Below are 21,349 nucleotides of genomic sequence, written 5' to 3'. Positions count from 1 at the left end.
CAGCGGGTCAGCCAGCGGGTCGTTTAGTTCAGAGATACAAAGCGGAAACAGATCCTTCGGCCACCGAGTCCGCACTGACCAGCGAGCTACCCTCTGACTAAATAAAGGTCTCCTTCCTAAAGACCACACTAGTTCTATCCAACACACTAGGAACAATTTACAGAAGCCAATTAACTTACACACCTGCACGTCTTTGGAGTGTGGGAGGAAACCGAAGCACCTGGCGAAAACCCACGTGGTCACGGGAAGAAAGTACAAATTCCGTACAGACAGCACCCATAGTTGGGATCAAACCCAGGTCTCTGGCGCTGTGAGGCAGCAATTCTACCGTTGAAAGCACTGCAGCACTTTGAATTGTTTTGAATCTCAGGTACGCTTGGGAAATGTGTCAGGTCGGGGTGGGACAGGTCCAACAGCTGAGTTTGTGGTTTACCATCTCAACCCCAAGTGACCTTCTACATCCTGTCCTTCACAGAGGTTGACGTTAACGTTACCTCAGAATCCCACCAGCTGCCGCCTCAATGCTGTTACCAGACCAACAGAGAAGTCCCCAACATCATCCCCTAGTCTGTTCTTGTACACTGACGGTCCGTCCAAGACATTGGTGAGTATAGGAGCAAAGAGGTCCTTCTGCAGTTGTACAGGGCCCTAGTGAGACCGCACCTGGAGTACTGTGTGCAGTTTTGGTCTCCAAATTTGAGGAAGGATATTCTTGCTATTGAGGACGTGCAGCGTAGATTTACTAGGTTAATTCCCGGAATGGCAGGACTGTCATATGTTGAAAGACTGGAGCGACTAGGCTTGTATACACTGGAATTTAGAAGGATGAGAGGAGATCTTATCGAAACGTATAAGATTATTAAGGGGTTGGACACGTTCGAGGCAGGAAACATGTTCCCAATGTTGGGGGAGTCCAGAACAAGGGGCCACAGTTTAAGAATAAGGGGTAGGCCATTTAGAACTGAGATGAGAAAAAACCTTTTCAGTCAGAGAGTTGTGAATCTGTGGAATTCTCTGCCTCAGTGGGCAGTGGAGGCCAATTCTCTGAATGCATTCAAGAGTGAGCTAGATAGCGCTCTTAAGGATAGCGGAGTCAGGGGGTATGGGGAGAAGGCAGGAACGGGGTACTGATTGAGAATGATCAGCCATGATCACATTGAATGGCGGTGCTGGTTCGAAGGGCCGAATGGCCTCCTCCTGCACCTATTGTCTATTGTCTATTGTCACATCTAGAGTATTGAGAAGACTAGACACAGAGTGTCGGAGTAACTCAGCGGGTCAGGCAGCATCCCTGGAGAACGTGGATAGGTGACGTTTCACAGAGTGCTGGAGTAACTCAGCGGGTCAGGCAGCATCTCTGGAGAACATGGATAGGTGATGTTTCAGGTCGGGACCCTTCATTAGATTCTCGGTCCAGAACTGGGCCTGGAATCCGGGTGAGTTGACGCTGTAGAGGGGAGGTGAGGATCAGCGGGGTCATTGGTGGTGGTCCGCGGGCGGCCGGAGTGACGGTGGTGACAGGCGCGGCCTGGAAGCGGGTGGGGAAGATGTGTGGGGTGGCGTCCGCAGCCTGACCCCACAGGTAAGGTCTGTAGGTCATAGAGTCATCGTCATAGAGTGATACAGCAGGGAAACAGGTCCTTCTGCCCAACTTGCCCACCCACACTGGCCAACATGTCCCACTTACACTAGTCCCACCTACATGTGTTTGGCCCATATCTCTCCAAACCTGTCCGATCCTTGTACCTGTCTAATTGTTTCTTAAAATGTTGCGATAGTCCCGGCCTCAACTACCTCCTCTAGCAACTCGTTCAATACACCCACCACCTTCTTGGTGAAAAAATATCCCTCAGATTTCTATAAAATCTTTTCCCTTTCACCTTAAACCTTAAACTCCGGTCCTCGATTCCCCTACTCTGGGCATTTGACTCATCTACCCGATCTATTCCTCTCATGTTTTTACACACATCTATAAGATCACCCCTCATCCTCCTGTGCTCCAGGACTTTCCGTTCTAATGAGGTCCGTAATAATGAGGGATTACTGTGTATGTGTTTGTTCCTCCTGTGTGTGAATGTGCTTTTGTGCATGTGTACGTGTTCATGTGCATGTGTGTATTTGCGTGTGCATGTGCATGTGTGTGTGTGCGTGTGAGTGTGTGCATGTGCGTGTGTGTGCATGCATGTGTGTGTGCATGTGTGAGTGTGTCTGCGTGTGTGCATGTGCGTGTGTGAGTGTGCATGTGTGTGTGTGCGCGAGTGTGTGTGCATGTTTGTATGTGAGTGCGTGTGTGAGTGTGTGTGCCTGTGTAAGTGTGTGTGTGCGTGTGAGTGTGTGTGAGTGTGTGTGCGTGTGAGTGTGTGTGCGTGTGTAAGTGTGTGTGTGTGTGTGAGTGTGTGTGTGCATGTGTGTGAGTGTGAGTGTGTGCACATGCGAGTGTGAGTGTGTGCACATGCGAGTGTGAGTGCGTGCTTGAGTGTGTGTGTGAGTGCATGCATGCGTGTGCATTTGTGCATTTGTGTGTGGGTGTGTGTGTATGTGTGTGTATGTGTGTGTGTGCGCATGTGTGTGAGCGTGTGCGTGCTTGAGTGTGTGTGTTAGTGCGTGCATGCGTGTGCACATGTGCATTTGTGTGTGTATGTGTGTGTATGTGTGTGTATGTGCGTGTGTGCGCGCGTGCATTTGCGTGAGTGTGTGTGCATGAGTTATCCCTGACTCCAGGTGGTCAGGGCATTGTTGTTGTCTGGGCGACGCAGGGTGGGTCAGCCTGGTCTACGGTCCCTGGACTCTGCCCGGCTGACCACAGTGTGGGGCAGTAGTGGCAGGAGTTGGTGCGGTTACTCACATGATATCCACCGGCTTGACAGCCAGGAGGCGAGAGGACAGGTTTGGTACGGGCGGTGGTTTCCCGACATCCCGGCTCGACGCTGCAAGAAAGAAGTTTAAATCCAGTTCAGATGACAGGCAGTGGATGGAAAATCAGCCGCGATACTCAGACTTAGAAACATAGAAACATAGACAATAGGTGCAGGAGGAGGCCATTTGGCCCTTTGAGCCAGCACCGCCATTCAATGTGATCATGGCTGATCATCCACAATCAGTAACCCGTGCCTGCCTTCTCCCCATATCCCTTGATTCCACTAGCCCCTAGAGCTCTATCTTACTCTTTTTTAAATTCATCCAGTGAATTGGCCTCCATTGCCCTCTGTGGCAGAGAATTCCACACACTTTAGAGATACAGCGCGGAAACAGGCCGATCGGCCCACCGAGTCCGCACCTACCAGCGATCACCCCGTACAGTAGCCCTGTCCTAATCACACTAAAGACAATTTACAAATTTCGGAAGCCAATTAACCTACAAACCTGTACGTCTTCCAGGGGGCACATTGGCTGCCTCACAGCGCCGGAGACCCGGGTTCGATCCCGACTGCGGGTGCTGTCTGTACGGAGTTTGTACGTTCTCCCCGTGACCTGCGTGGGTTTTTCCCGGTTTCCAACACATTCCAAAGACGTGCAGCTTTCTAGATTAATTGGCTTCTGTGAAAATTGTAAATTGTCCCTGGTGTGTAGGATACTGTTAGTATACGAGGTGATCGCTGGTCGGTGCATACTCGGTGGGCTGAAGGGCTTGTTCCAACGCTGTATCTCTAAAGTCTAAAGTAAAGTCACGCTGGCACAATGGGGAAAGCAGCAGCCTCACAGCTCCAGAGACGGGGGGTTCGATCCCGACCTCTGGTGCTGTCTGTGTGTGTGGAGTGTACAACATTGCCTGGCCAGGCCGACCCTACAACACAAACCTAGAGCCGCAGCCAGAACAACTGGCTTTTACATGGCGGCACAGTGGCGGAGAGGTAGAGTGGCAGCCACACAGCGCCAGAGACCCGGGTTTGATCCTGACTACGTGGAGCTGTCGGTACAGAGTTTGTACGTTCTCCCGGTGACATTTGGTTTAGTTTATTGAGTTTAAGATACAGCGCGGAAACAGTCCCTTTCGGCCCACCGGGTCCGCGCCGACCAGCGATCCCCGCACACTAACACTATCCTACACCCACTCGGGACAATTTTTACATTTATACCAAGCCAATTAACCTACAAACCTGTACGTCTTTGGAGTGTGGGAGGAAACCGAAGGTCTCGGAGACAACCAACGCAGGTCACGGGGAGAACGTACAAACTCCGTACAGTCGGGATGGAACCCGGGTCTCCGGCGCTGCATTCGCTGTAAGGCAGCAACTCTACCGCTGTGCGCCAATGTGCCACCATTGTGCCAACCTGCGTGGGTTTTCTCCGGGTGCCCCGGTTTCCTCCCATTGTGCCGCCCCATATTCCCATTTCTCCTCGCACTTAGACAATAGACAATAGACAATAGGTGCAGGAGTAGGACATTTGGCCCTTCGAGCCAGCACCACCATTCAATGTGATCATGGCTGATCATTCTCAATCAGTACCCCGTTCCTGCCCTCTCCCCATACCCCCTGACTCCGCTATCCTTAAGAGCTCTATCCAGCTCTCTCTTGAATGCATTCAGAGAATTGGCCTCCACTGCCTTCTGAGGCAGAGAATTCCACAGATTTACAACTCTCTGACTAAAAAGGTTTTTCCTCATCTCCGTACTAAATGGCCTACCCCTTATTCTTAAAATGTGGCCCCTGGTTCTGGACTTCCCCAACATTGGGAACATGTTTCCTGCCTCTAACGTGTCCAACCCCTTAATAATCTTATACGTTTCGATAAGATCCCCTCTCATCCTTCTAAATTCCAGTGTATACAAGCCTAGTCGCTCCAGTCTTTCAACATATGTCAGTCCCGCCATTCCGGGAATTAACCTAGTAAACCTACGCTGCACGTCCTCAATAGCAAGAATATCCTTCCTCAAATTAGGAGACCAAAACTGCACACAGTACTCCAGGTGCGGTCTCACTAGGGACCTGTACAACTGCAGAAGGACCTCTTTGCTCCTATATTCAACTCCTCTTGTTATGAAGGCCAACATTCCATTGGCTTTCTTCACTGCCTGCTGTACCTGCATGCTTCCTTTCAGTGACTGATGCACTAGGACACCCAGATCTCGTTGTATGTCCCCTTTTCCTAACTTGACACCATTCAGATAATACTCTGCCTTCCTATTCTTACCACCAAAGTGGATAACCTCACACTTATCCACATTAAACTGCATCTGCCATGCATCCGCCCACTCACACAACCTGTCCAAGTTACCCTGCAACCTCATATCATCTTCCTCACAGCTCACACTGCCACCCAGCTTTGTGTCATCTGCAAATTTGCTAATGGTACTTTTAATCCCTTCATCCAAGTCATTAACCTCTTCCCGTCCCCTTCCATCTACATCCCTTCCTCTGGTTTCACATTTCACTCCTCGACCTCTCTTATCTCACAGTCTTTTGTCTTCCCATCTCTGGCTTTTATCCGCCCATCTGCCAATCAAACCCATCCCTCACCTGTATCCTCCTATCACTCACCACCCCCCACATCTCTTCCAGCTTTCTCTCCCCCACCACCACAATCAGAATGAAGAAAGGCTCTGTCCCCTAACGTCACCTATCCATGTTCTCCAGAGATGCTGCGTGACCCGCTGAGTTACTCCAGCACTCTCCGAAACGTCACCTATCCATGTTCTCCAAAGATGCTGCCTGACCCGCTGAGTTACTCCAGCACTCTGTGAAACGTCACCTATCCATGTTCTCCAGAGATGCTGCCTGACCCGCTGAGTTATTCCAGCACAAAGAATGAGGGGGGACCTCTATTAAACCTACCGAAGAGTGAAAGGCCTGGATAGAGTGGATGTGGAGAGGATGCTTTAACTCGTGGGATAGTCTAGGACTAGAGGTCACAGCCTTGGAATTAAACAACGTTCCTTTAGGAAGGAGAGGGTGTTGAATCTGTGGAGGCCAAGTCAATGGATATTTTTAAGGCAGAGATAGATAGAGTCTTGATTAGTACAGGTGTCAGGTGTTACGGGGAGAAGGCAGGAGAATGGTGTTAGAAGGGAGAGATAGATCAGCCATGATTGAATGGCGGAGTATACTTGATGGGCCGAATGTCCTAACTCTGCTCCTATCACTTATGACCTTTGTGCTGACTGGTTTGCACGCAACAGAAGCGCTTCACTGTACCTCAGTACAGGTGACATTAAACTAAAACTGAACACTTTGTGTCTTTTTGTAATGGGAAATCATAGCATGATGCATCAGAGAGGACAGGAGACAGGGGAGGTAACTGAGGCAGGTAACATAGTAACATTTAAAAGACACTTGGACAGGGACAAGGATAGGAAAGGTTTAGTGGGATGTGGACCAAAAGTGAGCAGGTGGGACTAGTGCAGAGGAGGATCTTGGATGAGATGGACTAGTTGGGCCGAAGGGCCTGGCTTTGTGCTAAATGATTCGATTGTACCTGGGTAGCACTTTTGGTTCAGGTTAAGGTTTATTATTGTCACGTGTATTGAGGTGAAGTGAAAGTATCACAAAATACTGGAGTAACTCAGCAGGTCAGGCAGCATCTCGGAGAGGGAATGGGTGACGTTTCGGGTCGAGACCCTTCATCAGTCTGATCAGTCTCGACCCGAAACGTCACCCATTCCCTCTCTCCTAGATGCTGCCTGACCCGCTGAGTTACTCCAGCATTTTGCGATACCTTCGATTTGTACCAGCATCTGCAGTTATTTTCCTACACGAGGTGAAGTGAAAGGCTTCGTTTTGCATGTTATCCAAACAGATCAGATAATACCAAACATAAATACACTCAAGTACAATAGGTAGAGCAAAGGGGAAGATACAGAGAGCAAAATATAGTTCTCAGCATTGTAGCGCATCAGTTCCAGAGATCATAAGATATAGGAGCACAATTAGGCAATTCAGCCCATGGAGTTTGCTCTGCCATTCAATCATGGCTGATCTATCATTCCCTCTCAACCCCATTCTCCTGCTTTCTCCCCATAACCACTGACACCCGTACTAATCAAGAAACCGTCAATTTCCTCTTTAAATTGTCCATTGACTTGGCCCTCACAGCCATCTGTGGCAATGAATTCCACAGATTCACCACCCACATCTCCATTCTATAGATATACAGTGCCCCCCACAATGTTTGGGACAAAGACCCATCATTTATTTATTTGCCTCTGAACTCCACAATTTGAGATTTGTAATAGAAAAAAAATCACATGTGGTTTAAAATGCACATTGTCAGATTTTAATAAAGGCCATTTTTATACATTTTGGTGTCACCGAGGAAATTACAGCAGTGTTTATACATAGTCCCCCCATTTCAGGGCACCATAATGTTTGGGACACAGCAATGTCATGTAAATGAAAGTTGTCATGTTTAATATTTTGTTTCATATCCTTTGCATGCAATGACTGCTTGAAGTCTGCGATTCATAGACATCACCGGTTGCTGGGTGTCTTCTCTGGTGATGCTCTGCCAGGCCTGTATTGCTGCCATCTTTAGCTTATGCTTGTTTTGGGGGCTCTTCAGCATATAAAAGGCATGCTCAATTGGGTTCAGATCGGGTGATTGACTTGGCCACCCAAGAATTCACCATTTTTTAGCTTTGAAAAGCTCCTTTGTTGCTTTAGCAGTATGTTTGGGATCATTGTCTTGCTGTAGAATGAACCGCCGGCCAATGAGTTTTGAGGCATTTGTTTGAACTTAAGCAGATAGGATGTGTTTATACCCTACAGAATTCATTATGCTACTACCATCAGCAGTTGTATCATCAATGAAGATAAGTGAGCCAGTACCTTCAGCAGCCATACATGCCCAGGCCATAACACCCCCACCACCATGTTTCACAGATGAGGTGGTATGCTTTGGATCTTGGGCAGTTCCTTCTCTCCTCCATACTTTGCTCTTGCCATCACTCTGATGTAAGTTAATCTTCGTCTCATCTGTCCACAAGACCTTTTTCCAGAACTGTGGTTGCTCTTTTAAGTACTTCTTGGCAAACTGTAACCTGACCATCCTATTTTTGCGGCTAACCAGTGGTTTGCATCTTGCAGTGTAGTCTCTGTATTTCCGTTCATGAAGTCTTCTGCGGACAGTGGTCATTGGCAAGTCTGCACCTGACCCCTGAAGAGTGTTTCTGATCTGTCGGTCAGGTGTTTGGGGATTTTTCTTTATTATAGAGAGAATTCTTCTGTCATCAGCTGTGGAGGTCGTCCTTGGCCTGCCAGTCCCTTTGCGATTAGTAAGCTCACCAGTGCTCTCTTTCCTCTTAATGATGTTCCAAACAGTTGATTTTGGTAAGCCTACGGTTTGGCTGATGTCTCTAACAGTTATATTCTTGTTTCTCAGTCTCATAATGGCTTCTTTGACTTTCATTGGCACAACTATAATCCTCATGTTGATAAACAGCAATAAAAGTTTCCAAAGGTGATAGAAAGACTGGAGGAAAGACTAGTTGCTGAGAGCTCTCTTACACCTGCATTAAGGAGGCATTTAAACACACCTGCGCAATTACAAACACCTGTGAAGCCATGTGTCCCAAACATTATGGTGCCCTGAAATGGGGGACTATGTATAAACACTGCTGTAATTTCTACATGGTGAAACCAAAATGTATAAAAATGTCCTTTATTAAAATCTGACAATGTGCACTTTAACCACATGTGATTTTGTTTCTTTTACAAATCTCAAATTGTGGAGTATAGAGGTAAATAAATAAATGATGGGTCTTTGTCCCAAACATTATGGAGGGCACTGTATGCTTTAATTTTGTGGCTGTGCCCCTCTGGTCCTCGACTCTCCCACAAGTGGAAGCTTCCTCTCCATCCAGGCCTCTCACTAGTCAGTAAGTTTCAATGAGGAACAGGCTAGTGATTAAGAATGATCAGCCATGATTACATTGAATGGCGGTGCCGGCTTGAAGGGCTGAATGGCCTACTCCTGAACCTGTTGTCTATTGTCTATTGTCTATTGAGGTGCCCCCTCATCTTATAAAACTCCAGCGAGTACAGGCCCCGACGTAGTCCAATGTCCGCAATGGGGTAGAGGTGAATTAGATAGCACCATGGCTTAAGGAGGGCTGTTCAGAGGCCTGATAGCAGAGGGGAAGAAGCTGTTCCTGAGTCTGGTGGTGCGCGCTTTCAAGCTTCTGTACCTTCTGCCGGACGGGAACGGGGAGAAGGACACAAAGGGGCCTTCGCAAGACCGCTTACTTCCCCTCCCGGCTTCTTCCGTGCAGAACGACAATTTGCAAAAGGAGGAAGCTGGAAAGAGAAGTAAACGGCACCAGAGTTACGAGAGACAACGCAAGGCAAGAGTTGATAAATTGCTGAAGTCGGCGTCTGGCTGGTGCGTGGGATCAGCACTCTGGTGTTGACCACAACTTCTTGAAAGAGCAGGCAGCCGCTGTGTGTGACAGGGTTAACACAGGCCACGTGTCACTGGTCTACATGCAGGCCGGCACTGTTCTGGCACAGCCGCCTTCAAGGTCAGCCGTAGAGTTTCAGAGCAACCGAGTCTGACGAAGGGCCTCGACCCGAAATGTCAACGATTCCTTCTCTCCAGAGATGCTGCCTGACCTGCTGAGTTACTCCAGCAATTTGTGAATAAATACCTTCGATTTGTTCCAGCATCTGCAGTTATTTTCTTACATCACCTATCCATGTTCTCCAGAGATGCTGCCTGACCCGCTGAGTTACTCCAGCACTCTGTGAAACGTCACCTATCCACGTTCTCCAGAGATGCTGCCTGACCCGCTGAGTTATTCCAGTACTCTGTGACTTCAAGCAGTCATTACATGCAAAATATATGCAACAAAATACTAAACATGACAACTTTCATTTGCATGACATTGCTGTGTCCCAAACATTATGGTGCCCTGAAATGGGGGGACTATGTATAAACACTGCCGTATTTTCTACATGGTGACACCAAAATGTATAAAAATGGCCTGTATTAAAATCTGACAATGTGCACTTTAACCACATGTGATTTTTTTAAATTACAAATCTCAAATTGTGGAGTACAGAGGCAAATAAATAAATGATGGGTCTTTGTCCCAAACATTATGGAGGGCACTGTAAAAGATATTTGGATAGGCACATGGATGAGAAAAGTTTAGAGGGATAGGGGCCATAAGCGGGAGAATGGGGCGAGCTTGTCATCCTGGTGTTCCTCCAGCACTGTGCGTTTTTAGGCATAACGAAGGAATGACTTTGGAAAAGGTGAGGGGGGTTTTGCTGCGTCAGAACCTTCGTGCAAATGAGGGAGGGATCGGGAGCAGGGGTGGGGATCTGGAGAGTGACTCCTGAAGGTGGGAATTATTCGGCAGGTGGGACACACACACTTTTGTTGCTTTTGGGAAGATAGACACAAAATGCTGGAGTAACTCAGCGGGACAGACAGGCAGCGTCTCCGGAGAGACGTTTCGAGGTCGAGACCCTTCTTCGGAAGAAGAACAAACCTGTACGTCTTTGGAATGTGGGAGTGAACCTAAGAGGTCGCGGGGAGAACGTACAAACTACGTACTGACAGCATCCGTGGTCAGAATCGAACCCAGGGGTCTCTGGCGCTGTGAGGCAGCAACTCTGCCCCTGCCACCCCACTGTGCCGTTCCTATTAAACCTTTTCCCTCTCACCTTAAACCTATGTCCGCTGGTTCTTGATCCCCCCCTACTCTGGGTAAGAGACTCTGCATTCACCCGATCTATTCCCCTCATGATTTTATATACCTCTATGAGATCACCCCTCAGCCTCCTGCACTCCAAAGAATAGAGTCCCAGTTTTCGACCCGAAATGTCACCCATTCCTTCTCTCCAGAGATGCTGCCTGTCCCGCTGAGTTACTCCAGCATTTTGTGTCGATCTTCGGTGTAAACCGACTAGGCTTGTATACACTGGAATTTAGAAGGATGAGAGGAGATCTTATCGAAACGTATAAGATTATTAAGGGGTTGGACACGTTAGAGGCAGGAAACGTGTTCCCAATGTTGGGGGAGTCCAGAACAAGGGGCCACAGTTTAAGAATAAGGGGTAGGCCATTTAGAACTGAGATGAGGAAAAACCTTTTCAGTCAGAGAGTTGTGAATCTGTGGAATCCTCTGCCTCAGAAGGCAGTGGAGGCCAATTCTCTGAATGCATTCAAGAGAGAGCTAGATAGAGCTCTTAAGGATACCGGAGTCAGGGGGTATGGGGAGAAGGCAGGAACGGGGTACTGATTGAGAATGATCAGCCATGATTACATTGAATGGCGGTGCTGGCTCGAAGGGCCGAATGGCCTCCTCCTGCACCTATTGTCTATTGTCTATCTGCAGTTCCTTCCTACGCACTACTTGTTGCGATGGGAATCACTTTAGGCAAGTGCACAACTTGAGAGCTGACAGATATTTTAACGTTGGACCCTTGACGTGGGCACGTAAAGCAGAAACACAGGTGGCAAAGAATCGCTCACCAGAGGGAAGATAATTTCAATAAAAACAGGCACAGAGTTTAGTTCCACAGACACAGCATTGAACTAGATCCAACGAGGCCCAGCTGACCATCGATCACCTGCTCACATTAGTTTAGTTTAACGGGACAGGCAGCATCACTGGATAGAAGGAATGGGTGATGTTTCAGGTTGGGAGGCCCTTCTTTAGACTGAAGAAGGGTCTCGATTCGAAACGTCACCCATCCCTTCTCTCCAGAGATGCTGCCTGCCCCGCTTAGTAACTCCAGCATTTTGTGTCTATCTTTGGTGTAAACCAGCATTTCCTACACACTAGTTTAGTTTGGTTTCTAGAGACATGGACTCATACAGTATGGAAACAGGCCCTTCAGCCCAACTTGTCCACACCGACCAACATGTCCCAGCTACACTAGTCCCACCTGCCTGTATTTGACCCATGTCCCTCTAAACCTGTCCTATGCAGGTACCTGTCGAAATGTTACTTAAACGTTGCGATAGTCCCTGCCCCAACTACCTCCTCCAGCAGCTTGGTCCAAACACCCACCACCTTTTGTGTGAAAAAGTTACCCCTCGGATTCCTTTTCATTGCCACAGACGGCTGTGGAGGCAGTCAATGGACATTTTTAAGGTGTTGATACATAGATTCTTGATTAGTACGGGCGTCAGGGGTTATGGGGAGAAGGCAGGAGAATGGGGTTGAGAGGGTAAGATAGATCAGCCATGATGAATGGCGGAGTAGACTTGATGGGCCGAATGGCCTAATTCTGCTCCTACCACATATGAACATGAACTTATGTTCCTATTAAATCTTTCCCCCCTCACCTTAAACTGTAAATTTCCCAGGTGTGGGACGAATAAAGGAATATATTATAGACAATAGATAATAGACAATAGACAATAGGTGCAGGAGTAGGCCATTCAGCCCTTCGAGCCAGCACCGCCATTCAATGTGATCATGGCTGATCATTCTCAATCAGTACCCCGTTCCTGCTTTCTCCCCATACCCCCTGACTCCTCTATCCTTAAGAGCTCTATCTAGCTCTCTCTTGAATGTATTCAGAGAATTGGCCTCCACTGCCCTCTGAGGCAGAGAATTCCACAGATTCACAAAAGTTTTTCCTCATCTCTGTTCTAATTGGCCTACCCCTTATTTTTAAACTGTGGCCCCTAGTTCTGGACTCCCCCAACATTGGGACCATGTTTCCTGCCTCTAACGTGTCCAACCCCTTAATAATCTTATACGTTTCGATAAGATCTCCCCTCATCCTTCTAAATTCCACTGTATACAAACCTAGTCGCTCCAGTCTTTCAACATATGACAGTCCTGCCATTCCGGGAATTAACCTAGTAAACCTGCGCTGCACGCCCTCAATAGCAAGAATATCCTTCCTCAAATTTGGAGACCAAAACTGCACACAGTACTCCAGGTGCGGTCTCACTAGGGCCCTGTACAACTGCAGAAGGACCTCTTTGCTCCTATACTCAACTCCTCTTGTTATGAAGACCAACATTCCATTGGCTTTCTTCACTGCCTGCTGTACCTGCATGCTTCCTTTCAGTGACTGATGCACTAAGACACCCAGATCTCGTTGTACGTCCCCTTTTCCTAACTTGACACCATTCAGATAATAATCTGCCTTCCTATTCTTACCACCAAAGTGGATAACCTCACACTTATCTACATTAAACTGCATCTGCCATGCATCTGCCCACTCACACAACTTATTATTATTATTATTATTATTATTATTATTATTATTATTATTATTATTATTATTATTATTATTATTATTATTATTATTATTATTATTATTATTATTATTATTATTATTATTATTATTATTATTATTATTATTATTATTATTATTATTATTATTATTATTATTATTATTATTATTATTATTATTATTATTATTATTAACCTATGTCCTCTGCTTTTCAATTACCCTACTCTGCTTACCAAATGTATTCCTCTCATGATTTTATATACCTGTATAAGATCATCCCTCATCCTCCTGCGCTCCATGGAATAGAGACCCAGCCTGCTCAACCTCTCCCGATAGCTCAGACCCTCTAGTCCTGGCAACATCCTCGTAAATCATCTCTGATTCCTTCCCAGCTGGACAACATCTTTCCTATAACATGGTGCCCAGAACTGAAGACAATACTCTAAATGCGGCCTCGCCAACATCTTATACGACTGTAACATGACCTCCCAACTTCTATAGTCAATGCCTGTTCTACCTAAGAACACTGAAAAAGTCTGGTCTACCCCAACAGCTGCTGACGACCTTCTACCGCTACACCATAGAGAGCATCCTAACACATGGCATCCCTGTGTGGTACCTCAGCTGCACGGAGGCAGAGAGGAAAGCTCTTCAGTGGGTAGTCCATAGAGCTCAGAGGACCATCGGAACACAGCTACCAGACTTGGAGGGCATCTACAACACACGATGCCTCAGAAAAGCCACCAGCATCCACAAAGACTCTTCACACCCCTGCAACAGTCTGTTCGAACTTCTACCATCGGGCAGACGATACAAGGCCTTCTACGCCCGCACCTCCAGACTCAGGAACGGCTTCATCCCCAGGGCCATAGCTGCTATGAACCGGTCCTGCTGAGCCGGATGGTCACATCGCACAGTGATCCGGCACAGATCAACTTGCACTTTATTCTGTCTTAAAACTGTTCTAATTTGTTTCATTGGGTTGTTTAAATTAATACTGACTAGCTAATTAATTTATTGCATCGTATGGGAGGCGCATTCCCAATCTCGTTGTACCCCGTACAATGACAATAAAGATATATTGTATTGTATTGTATTGTATTGTATTGTATTGATGAAGGCCAATGTGCTGAAAGCCTTCTATTTTTTTTAGAGATACAGCGCAGAAACAGGCTCTTCGGCCCATCGGGTCCGCGCCGCCCAGCGATCCCCGCACATTAACATTATCCTACACCCACTAGGGACAATTTTTACATTTGCCCAGCCAATTAACCTACAAACCTGTACGTCTTTGGAGTGTGGGAGGAAACCGAAGATCTCGGAGAAAACCCACGCGTTGTCACGGGGAGAACGTACAAACTCCGTACAGACGGCGCCCGTAGTCAGGATCGAACCTGAGTCTCCGGCGCTGCATTCGGTAGGCAACTCTACCGCTGCGCCACTGTGCCACCAATTCTTGACCACCCTATCCATCTATGACGCCAATTAGTTTAGATTATTTTAGTTAATTGTTACCTGTACCGAGGTACAGTGAGATGCTTTTTATTGCATGCTATCCAACCAGAGGAAAGACATGACATGATTACAATCGTGCTGTCCACAGTGTACAGATACAGGACAAAGGGAATAATGTTTAGTGCAAGGGAAAACCCAAGTAAAGTCTCATTAAAGATAGTCTGAGCTTCTCCAATGAGGTTGATTTCCTGTGTTATGTCGCTTTCTCACCCACTCCCTACACACTTGAGGGGCAATTTACATAGGGCCGATTAACCTTCAAACCCGCACGTCTTTGGGATGTGGGAGGAAACCGGAGCACCCGGAGGAAACCCACGCATAACCTTTGACATCACATTAGGGGCAGGATGCTGGAAGCATCAAGTGGTCAAACCACAGTGCAGAGCGCCAGAGACCCAGGTTCGATCCTGACCACGGCTGCTGTCTGTGTAGAGTTTGCACGTTCACCCTACGACCGCGCGGGTTTTCCCCCGGATGCTCCGGTTTCCTCCCACACCTCCAAAGTCATTCATGTTTATGTTTGTAGGTTAATTGGCTTCTGTAAATTGTGCCTAAGTGTGTAGGATAGAACTAGTGAACGGGGGGTTCGCTGGTCGGCGCGAACTCGGTGGGCCAAAGGGCTTGTTTCCACACTGTATCTCTAATCTAAACTAGCGTGAACGGGTGATCGCTGGTCAGCATGGACTCGGTGGGCCGAAGGGCCTGTTTCCACACTCTCTAAACTAGGGTGAACAGGTCAGTGTGGACTTGGTGGGCCAAAGGGCCTGTTTCCGCGCTGTATCGTTTTTTAGCTTCGTTTAATTTAGAGATACAGCGCGGAAACAGGCCCTTCGGCCCACCGGGTCCGCACCGACTAGCGATCCCCGCACATTAACACTATCCTATACCCACTAGGGACAATTTTTACATTTACCAAGCCAATTAACCTACAAACCTGCACGTCTTTGGAGTGTGGGAGGAAACCGAAGATCTCGGAGAAAAAACCCACGCAGGTCACGGGGAGAACGTACAAACTCAGTACAGACAGCGCCCGGTAGTTGGGATCGAACCCGAGTCTCCGGCGCTGCATTCGCTGTAAGGCAGCAACTCTACCGCTGCGCCACCGTGGCCGCCCAAAACTCTAAACATCTCTAAGCTACACTAGGGTGAAAGGGTGATCGCTGGTCAATGTGGACTTGGTGGGCCGAAGGGCCTGTTTGCACACTGTGTCTCTCAATTAAACTAAACTAGACTAAACTAGACTAGACTAAACTAAACTAAACTGGACTAAACTAAAGGGAGCTCCCTTGTGGAGGTTTCCCGAGACAGGGGTCAGTTCCTGGTGACTGGAACTGTGTGCTGGAGCGGGCAGTGGGTGGAACATCTGTACACAGATGGGGAAAGGCAGGGTCACTGGCCTGTGTGGCCACACACAGGATACAGAACTGTTCGCCCCGGAAACCCTGCTCCACGCTGCCATGGTTTCTGCCCGGCTTCCTGATCCCTCTGCGCGTCCACGCGCCTCGCTAACTCCACTCAGTCTGGATTTTAAAATCGGGCGGCATTTTAGATTTAGATTTAGATTTAGAGATACAGTGCAGAAACAGGCCCTTCGACCCACCGGGTCCGCGCCGCCCAGCGATCCCCGCACACTAACACTATCCTACACCCACTAGGGACAATTTTTACATTTACCCTGTCAATTAACCTACATACCTGCACGTCTTTGGAGTGTGGGAGGAAACCGAAGATCTCGGAGAAAACCCACGCAGGTCACGGGGAGAACGTACAAACTCCGTACAGACGGCGCCCGTAGTCAGGATCGAACCTGAGTCTCCCGCGCTGCATTCGCTGTAAGGCAGCAACTCTACCGCTGCGCCACTGTGCTGGCATGAATGCGCAGCGAGTAGGGCTACTGCCTTACAGTGCCAGAGACCCGGGTTCGATCCCGGCCTCGGGCGCTGTCTCTGTGTGTAGAGTTTGCTCATTCTCCCTGTGACTGTGTGGGTTACATGTTCATAAGTGATAGGAGCAGAATTAGGCCATTCGGCCCATCAGGTCTACTCCTCCATTCAATCATGGCTGATCTATCTCTCCCTCCTAACCCCATTCTCCTAAATTGAATTGAATAAGTTTATTGGCCAAGTATGTACACATACAAGGAATGTGCTTTGGTGCTCCGCTCGCAAGTAACAACATGAACACACAGTAAACAATTAAGAATAAAGCATAAAACATTAAAATATTAAGAATAAAACATTATAGTTTAAACATCTGAATCAAATAAAATACCAGAGCAAAAGGAGGCTGCAGACTTTGGTTATTGAGTAGAACTACAACTCGTGGAAAAAAGCTGTTTTTACGTCTGGCTGTGGCTGCTTTGACAGTCCGGAGTCGCCTTCCAGACGGAAGTGCTTCAAAGAGTTTGTGGCCAGGGTGAGAGGGGTCAGAGATGATCTTGCCCGCTCGCTTCCTGGCCCTTGCAGTGTACAGTTCGTCAATGGGGGGAAGGTTGCAGCCAACAACCTTCTCAGCTGTGCGAACGATCCGTTGCAGCCTCCGGATGTCAGAATAGACTTGATGGGCCCAATGGCCTCATTCTGCACCTATGACCCAATGATTCCCAGCCTCTGACAAGAGAGTGTGTGAAGCATGGCGTCACAGAGACATACAGCACGGAAACAGGCCCTTCGGCCCCACTGGTCCATGCCGACCAAGATGCCCCATGCAAGCTAATTCCGTTCACCGCCTTTAATCCTACGTCCCTTTCAAACTTTCCTATCTATGTACCTGTCAAAAGTATTTGAAATGTTGTTGTAGTCCCTGCCTCAACCACCTCCACAGGCAGCTGGTTCCATACACCCACCACTCTCTGTGTGAAAAGGTTGCCCTTCAGGTTCCTATTAAATCTTTCCCCTCCCACCTTGAACCTATTTCCTCTGGTTCTTGATTCCCCTACTCTGGGTAAAAGACTCTAATACACCTCGATGAGACCACCCCTTGGCCTACTGTGCTCCAAGGAATAAAAACCTTGCCGTTCAACCTCTCCCTGTAGCTCAAGCCCTCGAGTCTTGGAACATCCTTGCACTTTACTCAAGATTCAAGCATCTGCAGTTCCTGGTGCTTGTAATCAAATTCTCTGTATCGTAGCTGAACTTGAAACCACCGATTATTATGTGGGGGTGGTACAGCATTGGAACACTTTTACATTTCATGCAAAACATCAGTGTACTTACTAACTGTCATATGTCCCTTATTAAAATATCCTCTGCACCACCCGATCACACCGTCCCGCGGTCAGACACGCGATGAAGCTCTTCGGCCCATCGAGTCCGCGCCAGCCATCGATCACCTGTTAACTCTAGTTTTGTTTTCCCTCTTTCACATCCGCTCCCTCCACATCAGGAGCTATTTACGAGGGCCATTTACCCTACAAACACACACGTCTTTGGGATGCAGGGGGAAGGGCGGCACGGTGGCGCAGCGGTAGAGTTGCTGCCTTACAGCGAATGCAGCGCCGGAGACTCAGGTTCGATCCTGACTATGGGCGCCGTCTGTACGGAGTCTGTACGGAGTCTGTACGGAGTTTGTACGTTCTCCCGTGACCTGCGTGGGTTTTCTCCGAGATCTTCGGTTTCCTCCCACACTCCAAAGACGTACAGGTATGAGGGTTAATTGACTGGGTAAATGTAAAAATTGTCCCTAGTGCATGTAATATAGTGTTAATGTTCGGGGATTGCTGGGCGGCTCGACTCGGTGGGCCGAAGGGCCTGTTTCCGCGCTGTATTTCTAAAAATAAAAAAATAAAAAATAAAAAATAAAAAGAAATTGGAGCAAAAGAGGTGAGGAGGAATTTTGTTAGCCAGAGGGCGGTGAATCTGTGGGTTTCATTGCCACGTGCAGCAGCGGAGGCCATGTCAATGGGTATTTGTAAGGTGGAGACTGACAGATTCTTGATTAGTACAGATGTCGGGGGTTACGGGGAGAAGGCAGGGGCATGGGGTTAGGAGGGAGAGATAGATCTGCCCTGATCGAATGGCGGAGTAGAGTTGATGGGCCGAGTGGCCTAATTCTGCAAAATGAACATGAACTTATCATGCCCGCGCGGTCACGGGGAGAACGTGCAAACTCCCACGCACAGACCGAGGTCAGGATCGAACCGGGGATCTGTGTCGCTGTGAGGCAGCGGCTCGACCCGCTGCGCCATGGTGTTTTGTTGTTGCCAGTGGCGGGGATTTTGGAGCTTTAGTCTTTGCTCCTGTCGTATGTTGAAAGACTGGAGCGACTGGGCCTGTATACACTGGAATTTAGAAGGATGAGATATTGAAACATATAAGATTATTAAGCGGTTGGACACGTTAGAGGCAGGAAACATATTCTCAATGTTGGGGAGTCCAGAACCAGGGGCCACAGTTTAAGAATAAAGGGTAGGCCATTTAGAACGGAGATGAGGAAAAACTTTTTCAGTCAGAGAGTTGTGAATCTGTGGAATTCTCTGCCTCAGAAGGCAGTGGAGGCCGATTCTCTGGATGCTTTCAAGAGAGAGCTAGATAGAGCTCTTAATGATAGCGGAGTCAGGGGGTATGGGGAGAGGGCAGGAACGGGGTACTGATTGTGGATGTTCAGCCATGATCACATTGAATGGAGGTGCTGGCTCGAAGGGCCGAATGGCCTACTCCTGCACCTATTGTCTATTGCCTATTGTCTATTGTCTATTATCTATTGCCTATTGTCCATTGTCTATTGTCTATTATCTATTGTCCATTGCCTATTGCCCGTTATCTATTGTCTATTGTCTACTGTCTATTGTCTATTATCTATTGTCCATTGTCTATTGTCCATTGCCCATTATCTATTGCCTATTGCCTATTGCCTATTGCCTATTGCCTATTGCCTATTGCCTATTGCCTATTGCCTATTGCCTATTGCCTATTGTCTATTGCCTTTTGTTTATTGCCTTTTGTCTATTGTCTATTGTCTATTGTCCATTGCCCATTGCCCGTTATCTATTGTCTATTGTCTATTGTCCATTGCCTATTGCTCGTTATCTATTGTCTATTGCCTTTTGTCTATTGCCTTTTGTCTATTGCCCGTTATCTATTGTCTATTGTCTATTGTCTATTGTCTATTGTCTATTGTCTATTGTCTATTGTCTATTGCCTTTTGACTATTGCCTGAAGGGAACACATATTTTGAGCGTCAGTGATGGCGTTTTGTGGCCTCACTGTTTTCAGACACGTCTCTTTCGCCACTTCTTTTTTTTTGCACGATCTTCAAACATTTCACAAGCCGTGACACAAATAAACGGAACATCTCACAACCCAATCTCGTGAGAATCTCACACTTATTAATAGCACCTCTACTTCCTCTGCTTCTTCCCAATTTCAGAACGAATCCAATTACAGTAATTGCTCATAATGTAGACGTCCACATTTATAAAATACGCTCAGCCCTTTTAACGTTTCTCCTTTTTAAAACAAAATTTAGCCCGAACTTATATCATATCATATCGTATCATATCATATCATATATATACAGCCGGAAACAGGCCTTTTCGGCCCACCAAGTCCGTGCCGCCCAGCGATCCCCATACATTAACACTATCCTACACCCACTAGGGACAATTTTTACATTTACCCAGCCAATTAACCTACATACCTGTACGTCTTTGGAGTGTGGGAGGAAACCGAAGATCTCGTAGCAAAGAACTGCAGATGCTGGTTCATGCCAAAGATAGACACAAAGTGCAGAAGTAACTCGGCTGATCAGGCGGTACCTCTGGAGAAAAAGGAAGGATGAAGTTTCGGGACGGAACCCTTCTTCAAGAGAGTGTGAAGAAGGGTCCTGACCCGATATGTCACCAATCCATGTTCTCCAGAGATGCTGGCTGACCCGCTGAGTTACTCCAGCACTCTGTGAAACGTCACCTATCCACGTTCTCCAGAGATGCTGCCTGACCCGCTGAGTTACTCCAGCACTCTGTGAAATGTCACCTATCCATGTTCTCCAGAGATGCTGCCTGACCCGCTGAGTTACTCCAGCACTCTGTGAAACGTCACCTATCCATGTTCTCCAGAGATGCTGCCTGACCCGCTGAGTTACTCCAACACTCTGTGTCTATCATTCCTGGTATTGACTTAGAGCAGTTATATATTAATCATGTATAGTCTTTCTGCTGACTGGTCAGCATGCAACAAAAGATTTTTGCTGTACCTCAGTACACATGACAATAAACAAAACTCTCAAATCTCACTCCTTTGGGTGCCGCAGTGGCGCTACGGGTAGAGTTGCTGCCTGACAGTGCCAGAGATTCAGGTTCAATCCTGACTTCGGGTGCTGTCTGTGTGGAGTTTGCACGTTCTCCCCGTGACCGTGTGGGTTTCCTCCGGGTGCTCCGCTTTCCTCCCACATCCCAAAGACGTAAATTGCCCCTCGTGTGTCGGGAGTGGATGAGAAAGTGGGATAAGGTAGGACTAGTGTGAACAGGTGATCGATGGTAAGTCTAGACATGATGGGCCGAAGGGCCTGTTCCTCTGTTGTGTCTCCAAATCAAACTAAAAACATTTCAGCCAGTTTACACCTTCTAGATTCATGTTCATAGGTCAAAGGGGCAGAATTAAGCCATTCGGCCCATCAAATCTACTCTGACATGCAATCAAGGCTGATCTACCGTCCCCTCTCAACCCCATTTCCTGCCTTCTCCCCATAACCCCTGA

At 47.6% G+C, this 21,349-nt stretch overlaps 1 protein-coding gene across 1 annotated transcript in view; it reads right to left on the bottom strand.

Annotated features, from left to right (window-relative positions):
- Positions 1-21,349, bottom strand: part of LOC144611830 (FYN-binding protein 1-like) — a 113,919-nt gene that overhangs the window by 50,850 nt on the left and 41,720 nt on the right. The window contains 1 exon segment of the mRNA XM_078431120.1: positions 2,846-2,927. Coding sequence (XP_078287246.1) covers positions 2,846-2,927 — 82 coding nt within the window.

This window comes from Rhinoraja longicauda, chromosome 3 (assembly GCF_053455715.1).
Source record: "Rhinoraja longicauda isolate Sanriku21f chromosome 3, sRhiLon1.1, whole genome shotgun sequence".
Classification (NCBI taxonomy): domain Eukaryota; kingdom Metazoa; phylum Chordata; class Chondrichthyes; order Rajiformes; family Arhynchobatidae; genus Rhinoraja; species Rhinoraja longicauda.
The sequence above is the reverse complement of the archived record's forward strand: the minus strand, read 5'-3'. Positions and strand labels throughout refer to the sequence as shown.